This window comes from Amborella trichopoda, chromosome 12 (assembly GCF_054954075.1).
Source record: "Amborella trichopoda isolate Santa Cruz 75 chromosome 12, AtrichopodaSantaCruz75HAP2 v2.0, whole genome shotgun sequence".
Classification (NCBI taxonomy): Eukaryota; Viridiplantae; Streptophyta; class Magnoliopsida; order Amborellales; family Amborellaceae; genus Amborella; species Amborella trichopoda.
In genome coordinates, this window is record NC_142347.1 from 42,823,362 (window position 1) to 42,840,105 (window position 16,744).

At 36.2% G+C, this 16,744-nt stretch overlaps 1 protein-coding gene across 7 annotated transcripts; it reads left to right on the plus strand.

Moving 5' to 3' along the window:
* Positions 1 to 620: 620 nt before the first annotated feature.
* Positions 621 to 16,529, plus strand: LOC18435269 (nucleoid-associated protein At4g30620, chloroplastic). Of its 7 annotated transcripts, none has more exons than XR_016045702.1 (9): positions 621 to 755; positions 2,079 to 2,227; positions 12,905 to 13,005; positions 13,107 to 13,146; positions 13,278 to 13,374; positions 13,485 to 14,246; positions 15,581 to 15,637; positions 15,765 to 15,875; positions 16,217 to 16,529. XR_016045702.1 is itself a non-coding variant. In XM_088853502.1 (8 exons), the coding sequence occupies exons 1-7, from the start codon at positions 665 to 667 to the stop codon at positions 15,840 to 15,842; spliced, it is 597 nt and encodes a 198-aa protein (XP_088709628.1). In that variant the 5' UTR covers positions 621 to 664; the 3' UTR covers positions 15,843 to 15,875; positions 16,217 to 16,529. The 7 variants fall into 7 exon arrangements, 4 of the variants coding, with proteins under 4 accessions (XP_088709628.1, XP_006845379.1, XP_088709630.1 ...); XR_016045704.1 differs by having other exon boundaries at positions 14,166 to 14,246; XR_016045703.1 differs by having other exon boundaries at positions 14,175 to 14,246.
* Positions 16,530 to 16,744: the final 215 nt, after the last annotated feature.

Consider the following 16,744-nt stretch of genomic DNA (forward strand, 5'->3'; position numbering starts at 1 on the left):
CATGTAAAATGCGGTTCGACAATTGCAAAGGACGGTCCGGCAGTAGATGTTACTAGATTTCAGGTTTTCAGCATTTATGTAAAAGGCGGTTTGACAGTAGATGTTATTGGATTTAAGGTTTTCAGCATTATGTAAAAGGCGGTCCGGCACTTGTGCACTCCAGTAATGTGATTGTACCCTCCGGCATATGTGCTACTGGCTCCAAAAGTCAACATCAAATTTGGCCAATTGTACTGAAAAGTCAACATCAAATTTGGCCAATTGTACTGAAAAGGTATTTCTGTCTTAAAAAAAAAGAACTTTTTTCTTTAGGGCATGTGGGAAAAAAGTTTGGGAAAAAATTAGATGGGATAAGTTCCATAGGAAGTAATATGGTATTGGATTTTTTTTTTTTTTTTGTTCTTTTTGTTTTTGTTTTTTTAAATTTTCCCTAACTAATTTTTTGCATTAAGACTCGGGTATTTTACTAGCAAATCTCCCATAAGTCATTGGAACGACACAATTTCGTGTCTCTCTCATATGCGGCACGTGTTAGTTTGTGCGCTCCTTCCATTCATGGATCTCCATTATCAAATAAAATTGCGCTCTATTTATCCCCGAAGACGTCTTTTTGTCGGCTTGTTTCTCTCGTGTCATATCCTTTCTCTCTCTAAGAAGCTCGTAAATGGCGTCAATGAGTGCCGTAACTAGCCAGCTCGCTCACCTGCAACGCTCAAAGGAGAGGGGGAATCCGTTTTCTTCTCCATTCTCTCTAGGTAAGCAAAGTGGCATTTCTCTTCATTTTTACCATACTGATTTCAAACGCCTTAGCCTTAGCCTTAGCTCTCTCACTTGTCATGGCTTCTATCATCTGCAAAATTTAGGAATTCTTGGTCAAGTTTGGGTTTTGATGTTCATTTCTCCCTTTTGCTTTAATTGCTGGTTCTATGTATCAAATGCCTTACGTTTTTTCTTTTTCTGTGAATTGGAGTGGGGCATTGCTATTGCTTCCAAGTGTATTACTTAAATTTGTTGCGAATCATTGAAAGAAATTCGATTTTTAAGCCCTAGTTTCACTGGGTTATTATCAAATGATTCCCTTGAGAGTAACACGCATTTGGACTGGGAATTTTTCCAATTAGCCAATGCAGCTTCTGTGAAATGAAATTTGTTTGATTTCAAAGTTATTGGAGATTTGGGGGATTCATTATAATTGACTGTCTTTTTGTTGAGGTATTCAAGCATGTCTTAGAGCTCCGAAATACTTTGAGTAAACCTGTTGAAAGGGCTTTTAGGATTTAGAGAACATGACTTGAAGAAATTGAAAGATAGGGGATTTATTTGAGACTATGATGTTTGAATGGTCATATCTCTGAACATTATCTGGTACTTGAATTTTGAGACAAGATTAAGCAAACCCATGAAATTGTCATGATTCCTTACTATGCTTTAGCTATAGGACCTTGTCATGTTATTGTGCTCTCTTATCTAGGAGATATCCATCTTCACGAGGCACTTTATTGATGTGAAATGTGATTTTTTATGGCTGATTCAAAATTGTTGAATGGTATCTAACTAACAAAAGTTAAGTAACTAAAAGTGGATTGGTTCCTTTTTAAATGGGTTCCTTATAAAGCAATTGAAGCACCAGATTGCATTATGGCTTGGCTTTGGCACGTGAATTTTATGTTGTTTGAAAAATTCAATATGTTCTCTCTTTTTTGGTTTATGATTACATGGGCATGGGTTGGGAGAAAGTAAAAAGGAGTCTTTTTTGGGTAGGTTAAATTAAACAAGAGTTGGCAAGACAATTTCCACAAATCCTGTCTTCGAAATAAGGGGACAGATGGTAGCTGGTTGTGCTTTGTATTGTTTCTGCTTATTCCTATTTACACATGGGCTGAGGTTCAGTACAACGTTGGGTTCCCTTTTCCTCTTGATTCACATACTTGGTTGAGTTTAAGAACAATATTTTCTTTCAAGAAAAGATGATGAAGAATAATGCTCTGTTTGATACCATGTATATGCTAATCTGCAAGTTTAAACTTGACGTGCTTGTATGTTGTTTATTTATGAGGTATATGTTGTTTATTTATAAGGTAATGGATTAAGTACGAGCACTAGTGGTCCGCACTTTGTATATTGGCCTCGAAGCAGAACCTTTCATTGCAGGAGATCCTTGAGGGTGAATGGTCTATTTGGAGGAAAAAAGGAGAATAATGAGAACACTGACGAAACAGCTAAAAAGGTATTCTACTCTCATCCATCGTTAAAGGCATTATATGAAAAATATATTGTACTTTGTCTGGAGACAATACTCTTGATAGCTGTTTAACTTCTTGGTGGTCCCAACATGGCATAATAGCTTCCACTTTTGATCGACATATGTGACCTAATACCTCAGTTCTTTTTTTATTACCAATTTAGTTCTAAACAATAACCATAAACCTTTCCCTCATTATATTGACATCTAGTCTGGAATGTAACCATCACTAGACTGACACCAATGTTCAAAAACCTGAAAAACTCGATTGATTCGGTTATTGCCAAAACTGAGTGGACTTTCAAAGTTAAGCAATTAACTAGCAAAACCTCAGGCCAGTTTTTCCAATTTTGTAAGAAGTCAAAAAGAGGGAAAAAAACATAAGCATCTATGGGGGATTTCAACCCAGTTGGTGATCAAGTAAAAAATGCACACCGAATACTTCACTACCTACCATTTATATGACCAAAAAACGCATAAGGACATACTATATATATACACACAAAACTCAGGTGCATCTGAGTTTTTTAGTTACAGAACTTTGCAAGTGGTCCAGTCAAGTTGAGTTGGCGAGCTTGTGCAAGTTGAAAGCGGGTTTTAATTAACTGCTGGACATTGTCTTCTTCATGGCCTTGTTCGCCTATTCTTGCATGTGGGCTTGTCAGGCTATTCTTGCATGAATAACATAATAATTTGATGCTGTTCATAGAATCTTATAGTCGAATGGGGGAAGTCCTGGGAAAGGCACATCTCTTTCAATTGATTCAAGGTCATAGATCATTGCCTATATTGTGAAGATAGCTGAGGATGTCCAATGATCAGAATGATTGGACATCCTCAGAACTCTATTATTGTGTGTGTCTTGTTCACAAGGAAATAGCTGTTTTAGTGAGAAGACTTAAATACAATCATTAGAACTTGTTCAATCTTTGAAGCAGAGAGCGATGGCACGACATCCATATCAGTATGGACCTCTATTTTGGTGGTACGCAATCTGTGATCTTGTTTTATGACAACTAAATTGCGAATCATATTATCGATAATCCAGGAAAATTGAGAGATTGAGGAAGATGTCGCACATAGAATTAGAAGTGGCTAGGGGAAGTGGAGATGTGCAACTGGAGTGTTATGTGATCGCGCATACTAATGATGTTGAAGAGGAGGTTGTGTAGGACAACTGTGAGACTAGCTTTGCTCTATGGGGCAGAGTGTTGGGCGGTCAAGAAACAACATACCTATAGGATGAGTGTAATTGAGATGAGGATGTTTAGATAGATGAGTGGAAAGACAAGAAGGGATAGAATTCAAAATGAATACATTTGGGAAAACTTAGATGTGGCTCCAATAGACGATAAGTTGAGAGATAGTACACTTAGATGGGTTGGCCATGTGCAGTGCAGATCCAGTACATTACCTGTTAGGATGTACGAGTTGTTTCACGAAGAAGGCTGAAAAAGGGTAAGGGGTAGGCCCAAAAGACAAGGTTGGTAGTAGTGAAAAAAGATATGGGGACTCATAGGGTATGGCCCTTGATAGATAAGAATATTGGACCAGGATTTATGTAGCCGACTGTAAATAGTTGGAAGATAAGTGCACCAAGCGTATAGTTGTACATGATCACGCCCCAAGAATTTACAATACTGATATTCCTGAGATGTGACAGTCAAAACATATATACATCAATTGATAGGACAAGTTTACAGTGGCGAATTGTTACAAAGTAACAAAAGAAAGTTTAAGCACAACTATAATATCTTCCAAAGTTGATCTTGACGAGCACTCAAAATGAAACCGCAGTTATCTTGAAAACAATGTTTACCATAGTTTGATGAGTTTGGCCACTCAGTAAGTGGTCATCATAATCCTAAAAATAATCATGATTGAAAGATATCAATATTTTCAAAAAGGAGATCTATTAACAGAAATGCATTAACAGTTTCACTTTAAAAAATGCATAATTAAGTATAATCCGAATAATTGAAATGCATATAACATTTTAACGGCAGTGCATAATTAAAAAGAGTTCACAAATTACCCTACTGGCGTCCCAAGTAGGTCACCTATATACCCCATCAGCGTCCTGATGGGTCCACTTAATCCCTATCGGCATCCTAGATAGGTCCACTTAATCCCTGCGGGTTCACTTATACCTCACCGGCGTACCGGAGGAGCCACTTAATCCCTACCGGTGTACCGGATAGGTCCACTTATACCTCACCGGCGAACCGGATGAGTCCACTTGCATATTTAAAGTATTTCTAAATCTCTTTAAACATTCGAAAGCAGCAATATCATGTACTCAACATATCACTGAAATTGTTAATATGAATTTCACTGAAACCATTCATAACAATCACTTTCAATAACATTTCAAAAATAACCAGTCAAATATTTTCGGCTCAAATGAAGAAAGGTAGCAGTTCGTAAAGACATTCTAGCATAATTGCCAATCTAATATGTATAGAAAAACTCTTATAGAAATTCAAGAATACAGAATTATCACAATTTATGGGATGTCAATTCGCAAATAAACACTTCACAGACAATGCTATAATCAAATGCAAAAATATCAGTTTTCAAATAATAAGGCAGTCATTTGCACATGAAATTTACACTGTCTAAATATTCAAAAATAGTAGAAAGAAATCTCACAATTTTACTAAAAGCAAAAATATCACATTTATTTCTAATAATTTTACAGTATCTAAAATTTTCTAACAATAGACAAGAAAAATAAATAAATTTATTTCTAAGAATTTACAGCATTTAAAATTTCTAACATAGATAAAATATCACAATTTTATTAAAAAGATTATTTTTCAAAATAATGAGGTCGCTTGCGCATAAATTTATCGCGCCTAAAATTCATGATAATAAGCAAAAGTAATTATTTCATTTTATTTTTAAAAAGAACGGATTATTTTTCAAGATAATGAAGTCACTTACCTAAAATATTTGAGAGGGAGCTTCCGATAAAAATTCGGCTAAAAAGAGAAAGAGCTCACTGCGTTTCGACTAGAGAGAGAAAGATCTCAAAAATTTTCTAGGGTGGGAGTCCTCGCCTCTCTTATTTAAATTCTTAAGGCACCTTATTATTTTATTTTATTAAGTTACACCTCATACATGAGGTGTAACAATTATATTACACCTGAACGTTTAAAGCCCACGTCCAGCAAAAAAACTTAAACCAAAAGCTTTTGAAAGTAGTGATGGTCCCTAAGGACCATCATATGGACCATCACTTATTAAAAGTTTCTTTTTTTTTTTTTTTTTTGAAATTTTAGGATTATTACATTCTTCCCCCCTTAAAGAAATTTAATCCTTTAAATTTGTGTACCTGATTACTGAAAAAGATAGGGATATTTTTCTCTGATATCGTCTTCTCGTTCCCAAGTCGACTCCTCTCTTGAATGGTACTGCCATAATATACGGACCAAAGGAATCTCCTTGTTGCGCAACACTTGTACCCTTTTATCCAGTATCAAAATTGGCTTCTCAATGAAGGATAGGTCAATCCTGATCGGTAAAGGTTCATATTTCAAGATGTGGGATGGGTCGGGCTGATATTTTCATAGTGATGATACATGGAAGACATTATGGACGTTTATCAATTCGGGTGGTAAGGCAAATCTATAAGAGACACCTCCGATTTTTTCCAGGATTTCAAATAGTCCGATGTAACGTGGGCTCAACTTTCCTTTCTTGTCGAATCTCATAATGCCTTTTATTAGTAAGATCTTTAGGAAAACTCGATCACCTTCCTGAAATTCAAGATCTCTCATTCGGTTATCGGCATAACTCTTTTGCTGACTTTGAGCTGTCCTGAGCGTTTCTCGAATTAATGCTATCTGATCTGTGGTTACTTGGACAATTTCTGGCCCCAAAAGCTTTCTTTCACCAACTTCATCCTAACAGATGGGTGACCTGTATTTCCTTCCATACAGGGCTTCGTATGGTGCCATCTGAATACTGGCTTGGAAGCTATTATTATAAGCAAACTCAATCAGGGGTAAATGGTCATTCCAGCTTCCTGTAAAGTCAATGACACGGGCCCTCAACATATCTTCCAAGGTTTGGATGGTCCTCTCCGATTGTCCATCAGTTTGGGGGTGAAAGGCAGTGTTAAAGGTGAGTCTCGTCCCCATGACTGACTGTAGCCTAGCCCAAAATTTAGAAGTAAATCGAGTATCCATGTCTGATACAATATTGACCGGAACTGTATGCAACCGTACTATACCGGAACTGTATGCAACCGTACTATTTCCTTAATGTACAACTGGGTCAGTCGATCCAAAGTGTATGTCGTGCGAATCGACAGAAAATGGGCAGCTTTGGTCAGCCGGTCCACAATGACCCAAATGCTATCATGTCCTGAATTTGTTTTAGGCAAGCCAGAGACAAAATTCATAGAGATGTGCTTCCACTTCCACTCTGGCACGGGTAAAGGTTGCAACAACCCAGTAGGCCTTTGATGCTCAACTTTTACTTGCTGGCATATTAGGCACTTAGACACAAATAGTGCTACCTCTTTTTTCATATTATTCCACCAAAAGGTTTTCTTCAGGTCTTGATACATTTTAATGCTTTCGGGATGTATCGTATAACGAGAGTGATGTGCTTCTTCCAAGATAGCTTTCTTCACACTCTTATCATTCGGGACCCAAACCTGACCTTTGAATCTTAACAAATCTTCACTACATATAGAGAATTCTTCTCTCTTTTCTAGCTTCACCTCTTCTACAATTGTTATAAGTTTAGGGTTTTTCTTTTGTGCCGATCGAATCTGTTGGATTAATTGGGATTCTGCCTTAATGTTGGCAATCATACTTATAACACCATTAATGGACTGAGTCGGATGCCAATCCACTATTTCCTCTAACAATCTCATTTCTTGGATCATTAGATGAGTTAAGACTTCCGTATATTTTCTACTTAGAGCGTCGGCCACAACGTTAGCTTTTCCTGAATGATAATGGATTGTACAATTATAATCTTTTAAGAAATCCATCCATCTTATCGGCCGCATATTTAAATCCTTCTGAGAGAAGAGGTATTTCAAGCTCTTATGATCCGTGTATATTTCGAATTGCTCACCATATAGATAATGCCTCAACATTTTCAAAGCGAATACTATTCCAGCCAGCTCCAAGTCATGAATTGGATATCTTTTCTCATATTCTTTCAACTGTCTGGATGCATATGCCACTACCTTCCCATATTGCATTAATACACAGCCCAAGCCTTTATGAGAAGCATCACTATAAATCACAAATCCCCCACTCCCCTCAGGAATAGTTAAAATAGGTGCTGAAATTACTTGAACTTTTAGTTCTTGAAAACTCTCCTCACATTCACTTGTCCACTCAAATTTGACATTTTTCTGTGTCAATTGAGTCATTAGGGTTGGGATTCAAGAAAATCCTTCTACAAATTTTTTGTAATAACTTGCCAATCCCAAAAAGCTTCGAAATTCAGTCACATTACTTGGTTGTTTCCAATTAACAATGGCTTTAACCTTTGAAGGATCAATTGATAGACCTTCTTTTGATATGACATGTCCTAAAAATATCACTTGTTCAAGTTAAAATTCACATTTACTAAGTTTGGCATATAATTTCTTTTCTCGTAATATTTGCAATACCATTCTTACATGCTGCTCATGTTCCTTTTGATTCTTGGAATAAATTAAAATATCATCGATGAATACCACAATAAATTTATCCAAAAAGGGCTTAAAGATCCGATTCATCAAATCCATAAATGCAGCCGGTGCATTGGTTAATCCAAAAGGCATGACTAAAAATTCATAATGGCCATACCTTAATCTGAAAGCTGTCTTGGGAACATCTTCACTTTTAATCTTAAGCTGATGGTATCCAGATCTAAGATCAATTTTTGAAAAACTTGTGATTCTTGTAATTGATCAAATAAATCATCAATTCTAAGTAATGGATACTTATTTTTCACTGTCACTTGGTTCAACTGTCTATAATCGATACACAATCTCATGGTCCCATCTTTCTTTTTAACAAACAATATCGGAGCACATCAAGGTGACACGCTGGGCCTGATAAAACCTTTATCTAATAACTCTTTCAATTGTTGTTTAAGTTCCTTACGTTTTGCAGGTACCATTCTATAAGGTGCCTTAGAAATTGGGGCTACCCCTGACAATAATTCAATAGACAATTCAATTTCCCTGTCAGGTGGTAATCCTAGCAATTTTTCAGGGAAAACGTGGTGAAATTCTTGGATAATCGAAGTGGTATCCAAATTTATCTCTTCCTTCCTATCTTCTTTGATATATGCAAGAAAGCCTTGACACCCTTTTTGAAGGAGGCGATTAGCTCGAATAACAGGAGATTAAATATGATGGGGAGTCTTCTTTAATACCATTGAAGCAAAATACTGGTTGATTCGGAATACTAAAGGTAACCATTTTCTTGTAACAATCAATACTTGCATGGTATGCAGAAAGCCAATCCATGCCTAAGATTACATCAATCTTGAATTTTTAGAAGTATTAAATCAACCAACAGTTCTTTTTCTTCTATCTTTATTACACAGGATTTGTATACTATATTGGTGTCACTTAAATTTCCCATCGGTGTGGCTATCTCTAGAATGTATTCTAATTGTTCTGGTTCGACCTTTAAATGGCATGCAAAGTGTGGTGACACAAATGAATGAGTAGATCCAGGATCAATCAAAACATGAGCTACTTTTTGGAAGATAGTCACTGATTTTGAGGCCTGAGCGTCTTGCTGGGTGATTGCAAATATTCTTCCCTTCATCTGAGGCTTTTGAGCTATCTCTCCCTGCTTTGAAAGCTGTTGCATCTGTAAGCTAGGACATTCTCTAATCTGGTGCCCCCATTTTCTACATTTAAAACAGGCTCCAGTATTCCAATAACAAGGGCTCGACCCATGCTTTTTCCCACATTTTTTACATGGTTCTATTGGGCTTTGAAGTGGCAAGGGCCTTGGCTTCTTGTTTGCCTTTCAAACTGTTGTCGATTAGATGGTGTGGGTCTAACCTGACTTTTCTGATTTTTCATCTTTTGGTAATCTTCGAAATCTTTTTCAACAATTTGGGCTCGATCCACTATTTCAGCATAAGTTCTCAATTTTAAGACTGATATTCTGCTTCTAATAGCTGGTCTGAGACCCCTTTCAAATTTTTGCACATTTCTTGCCTCATTATTAATCATATGTGGTGCAAACCTGGCCAATTCGGTAAACTTGGTCTCGTACTGTGCTACTATCCGGTTTCCTTGGATTAATTCCAAAAATTCCATTTCTTTTTGGTCTCGAATAAATTTGGGAAATACTTTTCATTAAATGCCTCTAGAAATACTTCCCAAGTCAAGGGTTTATTTTCTTTGACCAATACTCCTTTTGCCATTCGCCACCAGTGTTGTGCTTCTCCTTTTAACATAAAAACTGCCAAGGCCACCTTCCTATCATCAGGACATTCCATTACCTCGAATATTTTCTTCAATTGCATAATCCATCCCTCGGCTTCTAGTGGGTTTACAACACCCTTAAAAGAAGGTGGGTTCAATTTCTTAAATTGTTCGATATTACTCCCACCATTTCCCGTAACTTACTGCCTGGGTGAATTGTTGTTTTCCATCTGATGTTGCATTAGAGCAACCATATATTCCAAGGCTTTGTGAATTCCTTCCATATTAGCTTCAACTATTTTGGATCTTGACTTCGTCCCGGTTTGTACACGCAATAAATGTAATTTTAAGTACATTCTTTTTAAATTTCTTAAGAATCCTAAACCTATTGCTCTGATACCATAATTGTCACGCCCCAAGAATTTACAATACTGATATTCCTGATATGTGACAGTCAAAACATATATACATCTCTTGATAGGACAAATTTACAGTGGCGAATTGTTACAAAGTAACAAAAGAAAGTTTAAGCACAACTATAATATCTTCCAAAGTTGATCCTGACGAGCACTCAAAATGAAACCGCAGTTATCTTGAAAAAAATGTTTACCATAGTTTGATGAGTTTGGCCACTCAGTAAGTGGTCATCATAATCCTAAAAATAATCATGATTGAAAGATATCAATATTTTCAAAAAGGAGATCTATTAACAGAAATGCATTAACAGTTTCACTTTAAAAAATGCATAATTAAGTATAATACGAATAATTGAAATGCATATAACATTTTAACGGCAATGCATAATTCAAAATTACCCTACTGGCGTCCCAAGTAGCTCACCTGTATACCCCATCAGCGTCCTGATGGGTCCACTTAATCCCTATCGGTATCCCAGATAGGTCCACTTATACCTCACCGGCGTACTGGATGAGTTCACTTAATCCTTACCGGCGTACCGGATAGGTCCACTTATACCTCACCGGCAAACCGGATGAGTCCACTTGTATACTTAAAAGTATTTCTAAATCTCTTTAAACATTCGAAAGCAGCAATATCATGTACTCAACATATCACTGAAATTATTAATATGAATGTCACTGAAACCATTCATAACAATCACTTTCAATAACATTTCAAAAATAACTAGTCAAATATTTTCGGCTCAAATGAAGAAAGGTAGCAGTTCGTAAAGACATTCTAGCATAATTGCCAATCTAATATGTATAGAAAAACTCTTATAGAAATTCAAGAATACAGAATTATCACAATTTATGGGATGTCAATTCGCAAATAAACACTTCACAGACAATGCTATAATCAAATGCAAAAATATCAGTTTTCAAATAATAAGGTAGTCATTTGCACATGAAATTTACACTGTCTAAATATTCAAAAATAGTAGAAAGAAATATCACAATTTTAGTAAAAGCAGAAATATTACATTTATTTCTAATAATTTTACAACATTTAAAATTTTCTAACAATAGACAAGAAAAATAAATAAATTTATTTCTAAGAATTTACAGCATTTAAAATTTCTAACATAGATAAAATATCACAATTTTATTAAAAAGATTATTTTTCAAAATAATGAGGTCGCTTGCGCATAAAATTTATCGCGCCTAAAATTCATGATAATAAGCAGAAGTAATTATTTCATTTTATTTTTAAAAAGAACGGATTATTTTTTAAGATAATGAAGTCACTTACCTAAAATATTTGAGAGGGAGCTTCCGATAAAAATTCGGCTAAAGAGAGAAAGAGCTCACTGCGTTTCGACTAGAGAGATAAAGATCTCAAGAATTTTCTAGGGTGGGAGTCCTCGCATCTCCTATTTAAATTCTTAAAACACATTATTATTTTATTTTATTAAGTTACACTTTATACATGAGGTGTAACAATTATATTACACCTGAACGTTTAAAGCCCGCGTCCACTAAAGGACGTGGCAGGGCAGCAAAAAAACTTAAATCAAAAGCTTTTGAAAGTAGTGATGGCCCCTAAGGACCATTATATGGACCATCACTTATTAAAAGTTTTTTTTTTTGAAATTTTAGGATTATTACATACATGGTTATAGAATTCGGGAGCTTCCAGTAAATAAAAGTTTAAAATATCAATACAATAGGATATTTTAGCTAAAGCATTGGGTCATGATAAGCGCCACTTGTACATGTGCAAGCTAAGATGTGCTAATATTGACTCTGCATACCGAAGGGGAGTGTGAAGAATCTAGAAATTCTGTTTAATGTACATTACTCTGTCGTCGTTACATCATCATCATCTAAGCCTTATCCCAACTATTTTGGCGTTGACTACACAAATCATGTTCTAACATTTTGCTCTATCAAGGGCCGTACCCTCAATTAGACCATAGGTCACTATATCTCTTCTCACTACCTCCATCCATTTCCTGTCGGGCCTTCCTCTTGCCCTTTTAGAGCCTTCCATTTGAACCAAGTTGCCCTCTTAATCGGTTATATTCTAGATCGACACTGCACTCTTTGTCTTCTTTACATAAATTGTTAAGTATGTTACGAAGTCTTTCTTTCTTCTTCATAAGAGTAATTCCTTCATTTATGTGCTTATTATTTGTTTGCTGTGCAGATGGCTTTGTGAGCTCATTTTATTGCTTATTTGAAAAGATATGGTGACTTTTGATCTTACTGAGGGTATGACTTTTGATAGAGAAGAATGGAGGAACAAGATTCATGTAGCCCAACCCCATATAATTAGGATAAGGCTTGGATGATGATGATGATATCTTAGTTCACCTACTTGCATGATAACAACTTTTTGAGTACTTCCTTCATATTTTTGCATGTAGTCTGTGTTGTCTTCATGTTCTATATGTATGAACCACGAGGATTGATGGCCAACATGGTGGGTTGTGTTGTGGATTTTTTGTTCATTTCCGTCTATCCACACTGCCTTAGTTCTACAAAATTACTTTTGGTCATATACCCATATACCAAGCATGGAAATTGTGCCCTATAGTATTTTTCTGATTGTATACTGTCCCTTATAATGTTAAAATATCTTTTCCATGGTGTGTTGATCTCATTACATCTTCTGTCACCAAGCTAAATTTTGTATCCTTGGTTCATGATGTTCTATACAGTTGAGTCTGAATCTGCAGAATTCATTTCCAATAATTCAAATTGTTTGACAAATAAGCTTTAGTTAGCTTTTTGGGTTGGAGTTTTGTTTGTTCTTGGACTTGCATGGTAGATGTAATCACTGCATTTGTATTTTAGGCAGGGCTGTTTGGAAATATGCAAGGTCTGTATGAGACTGTAAAGAAGGCTCAGATGGTTGTCCAAGTTGAGGCAGTGCGTGTTCAAAAAGAACTTGCTGCGTATGTTCCAGAACCTATGTTGTTTACTTTTCCCCAAACGTAGATTTTTATAGGTTTATATTGCAATAACGTTGACTTCTGGAGTTTTTTGTGGCATGCAGAGCTGAGTTTGATGGTTATTGTGAAGGTGAACTGATCAAGGTATGCTTCCCTATAATGTCATAATACTCCTTACCTATTGTGTGGCAGATATTCAACTATCTTCATGTCCATTCAGATATGTAGAGTTAATTAATTGAAATGGACTCCACGTTGTATACATACATTGCTAGGCATTATTCTAGTCTATGGATGCTGGTGCTACAAATACAAATTTATCAATGGCCAACAACTGTTTATTTCTCTCCCATTTTATGAGTTACATATCAGGTAATATACGAAGGGGAAACTTTCTTGATATCCATTTAGTAGTTGTAGAATCTTGTATTTATAGCAGTAACGGTAGTTCTTTTGAGTTTAGAATTAGACACTGAATACAGGAATTTGGGGCTTGAAGTGGTGGAAGTGTCGCAATTGGGTACTCAGATGAAGTCTGGAGTTCTATCATCTACATCGATTTGTTCATTTCTATGCCTCTACGAAACGAGTTTGTGCTGTTTCTTCTGAAAGAGTGCTTGCCTGCAACATTTGTGAAGCCTGCCTGCATTACGCGAGGATCATTGCATAAAAGACCTTTATTAGTAGTTGGTTTTCTCTGCAGTCAGAGGCTTGGAAGAATTTCTGAAGTGGTCAGGGATGCCGTCATCCTTGTCCTTCAAATTGAAGTGGGTCTCAAGATATCCTACTTGGGAGTAACAAGAATAAATTTATTAAACATATGACCATGGGAGCAGCTATGCCACCATTCGCACATGCCTAAGATTAAACATATGGCCATGGGAGCAGCTATGCCACCATTCGAACATGCCTGAGATTGAAGTTGGCCTTCCATCAACAACATAAAATATTTCAGATATTACCCTTTTGAAGAATGCTTTGTTGGACATGATGAGATACAACTTGCTAGATGATCTCAATAGAAAAAGGCATTGTGATACTAATATTTTATAATTATAAAATACAAAAATGTGCAATAATATGATATTCCTTTCCTCTTATAATATGCTCAAGTTAGTATAATATGCAAGTTTTACTTCATAGTGTGATTGACAAGATTCTAGATGTTCCAGGTAACACTTTCTGGAAACCAACAACCTGTTCGCACTGAAATTACTGAGGCTGCAATGGAGTTGGGACCAGAAGTAAGTCACTTTGTTCAATGTTTCCGGTGGTCTTTTTTTGTTCTTTTCATTGGTCTCTCGATCATTGCCTACTTTGGACTAGAAAATATATTTGCATAAGATCATTCATATGTTTTTTTCTTGGATTTTGAAGTCTGATGAACCTTGTTTCTATGAAAAGTCTGGATCCCTACAGTGTAATCTGACCCTTCTATTTTCTGATAAAAGAATAAAACAATGTTTTTAAAAACAGGATCGGATTTGCTGGAAACGTGCCAATCCAGTCTATCATATACCAGTTATGAATTGTTGTCACATTTTGTTATAGAAGGTTATCTAAATTTTTCGTGTGTTAAAACCCTAAATACCCAAATCTCAAAACATCTCTTAAAAATTTATGATGGGGTCTTTTACAAACCCTTTCTCTCTTTAATTTTTTTTAATGGAAATGGATGGAATGTAAATGTTGGGTGTTAAAATCTTAGAGAGGGCATTGGAGATGGTTCACAATGAACCCCTCTTCTCTCTCTATTTTTTTTTTTCTAATTGACCATAGCAATTCCGGGGTCTGCTTTGCAGCTTCTTCCACAAAAGATAATCCAATCTGGTTTTTAAATCTGTCCATGTGAACCTTCTGATCTCTTCTCCAGCACAACATACCAAACCTGTACTTACAAAAGAAAAAATAATAAAGGAACAGGAAATTTGTCTAACATATATTTATATATTGAATCCATTGTAAACATGGGAAAATATTGAACTCTAATCTAGTTTTATATGATTCCTTTCATGGTAAATATGGGAGAACTATTAAACTTCTCGGTTTTTGAAAGATGATTTGCTGAACTTTGCAAATTTGACGTCTTGCCTTAGTCAAAGTGTGATTTGGAAAACAGTGGTTGGTGGCTGTCTTCAGATTATTTTGCTCTGGCCTCTTCAGCTGAATACTTCTCGTTGTACATCCAAAGCAGTGAGTAACCCGTTTTGATATTTGGGTATTAAGGGCATTGAACCCTAAATACCCTTATGTATATAGACATTCTCAGGAATATTGTGCATGTGTGAACGCAAAGCCTTGCAGCATGCATAGATTTGGGGTTGATTTGATACTTTCAGAGCCTATAGTTTTTTTTTGGTGGGTAATTGTGGAGTCTAGAAACAAGGCAAGATCTGTTAAGCATTGTAGCCCAACCTTGGGCGGTTGGGCCTGTTGTATTTCATATGGTTTGCTTACATTAGGACAGTGGAACAGCCGGCACCTCTTGGTCCCAGGGGAAAATTGATTTCCTTAGAGATAACCATTTTCTTTTCTTTTTTCTGTATGTTTATTCATATTGTTTTCCCTATTAATGTAGAAACTCTCGCTCTTGGTAACGGAGGCATACAAGGATGCACACCAAAAGAGCGTTCAGGTGAGTTCGGTTCTCTTATGAGTCCAGAACTCTTGTTCCTTTTGAAGCTCGAAGTTGGGGAGCTTCTTTGTTCCCCTTTTTTGTTGTTCTTCTATTGTAATAACTTTGATGACCTTTTCTCTCTCAGGCCATGAAAGAGAGGATGAGCAATCTTGCTCAGAGCCTTGGAATGCCTCCTGGCCTTAGCGAAGGGCTTAATAAATGACCATGGAGAGTTGATGCGCCTGCACTATTGAGGGTATCATTTTTGTACACTAGAAAAAGAAAGTGGTCAAACACATTTTCCTCTTGCACTGTATATTGTTTCGATCTGGAAGTGGTTTCCCTAAAGAGAAATGGGCAGTTTTATTAAAATTATTACTGAGAATTTGATAAATAAACATTCCTTTTGTATTTTAAACATTTATTTTTTTAGAACAATCACATGTTAATGCTCTTTCCTTTCATGTTTCCATGCATTTACTTGCTTTATTGGACTTCTTAGATGCTGAATGATACTGTAAATCATCTTCTTAAGAGTTCAATATGGACTTGTTTCATTGAAACTTGAATAATGGAATATCGGACTGATGTTTGCAGGTTTATTTCCTTCCAAAACTTCTATTTTGGCTCTGTTTGAATGACCCGACAACTCAGTTTTTCTTAATGAACGGGTTCACAAAAGGGGCGAACCCATGAATAGTGGAGTGGTCCAAGCTTCAGTTTTTTTTCCGGTCTAAATGCATGTAAGGGGAAATGGTGTCATTCCTTCTAAATAGTCTGCCCAAATAGGGCCTCAGCAGATGCATAACAAATATAACATAGTAGAAGCTAGTGTTCTGTCTGTACTACAAAGAACTAATGATTTGTGGTGGACTGCTTTTAGTGATAAATGCGATTCTTTTCTGAACCATGTCTGTCTTGGGAGTAGAACCAGTGGCATCCATGTTCGAACTTTTTGTGCCTGTGGTCTCCTTTTGGTATTGAGACATTCTTGTGGAACTAGCAGAGTTATCTTCTATATGCGCATGTGTGTGTGAGAGAGAGAACCACCAGTAGATTACAATTTCCATGAACTAAGCTCCTCATCAGAGTTCGCAGAACCGGCCTGTTAGAACCGGAATCAGC

What these genes read in the sequence shown, in the direction of transcription:
- LOC18435269 (XM_088853502.1), top strand. Translation starts at nt 665, where the DNA reads ATGGCGTCAATGAGTGCCGTAACTAGCCAGCTCGCTCACCTGCAACGC. An exon ending in GTTCAAAAAGAACTTGCTGC is followed by an intron (nt 13,006 to 13,106) that starts GTATGTTCCAGA and finishes TGTGGCATGCAG; the next exon opens with AGCTGAGTTTGATGGTTATT. An exon ending in GTGAAGGTGAACTGATCAAG is followed by an intron (nt 13,147 to 14,165) that starts GTATGCTTCCCT and finishes ACAAGATTCTAG; the next exon opens with ATGTTCCAGGTAACACTTTC.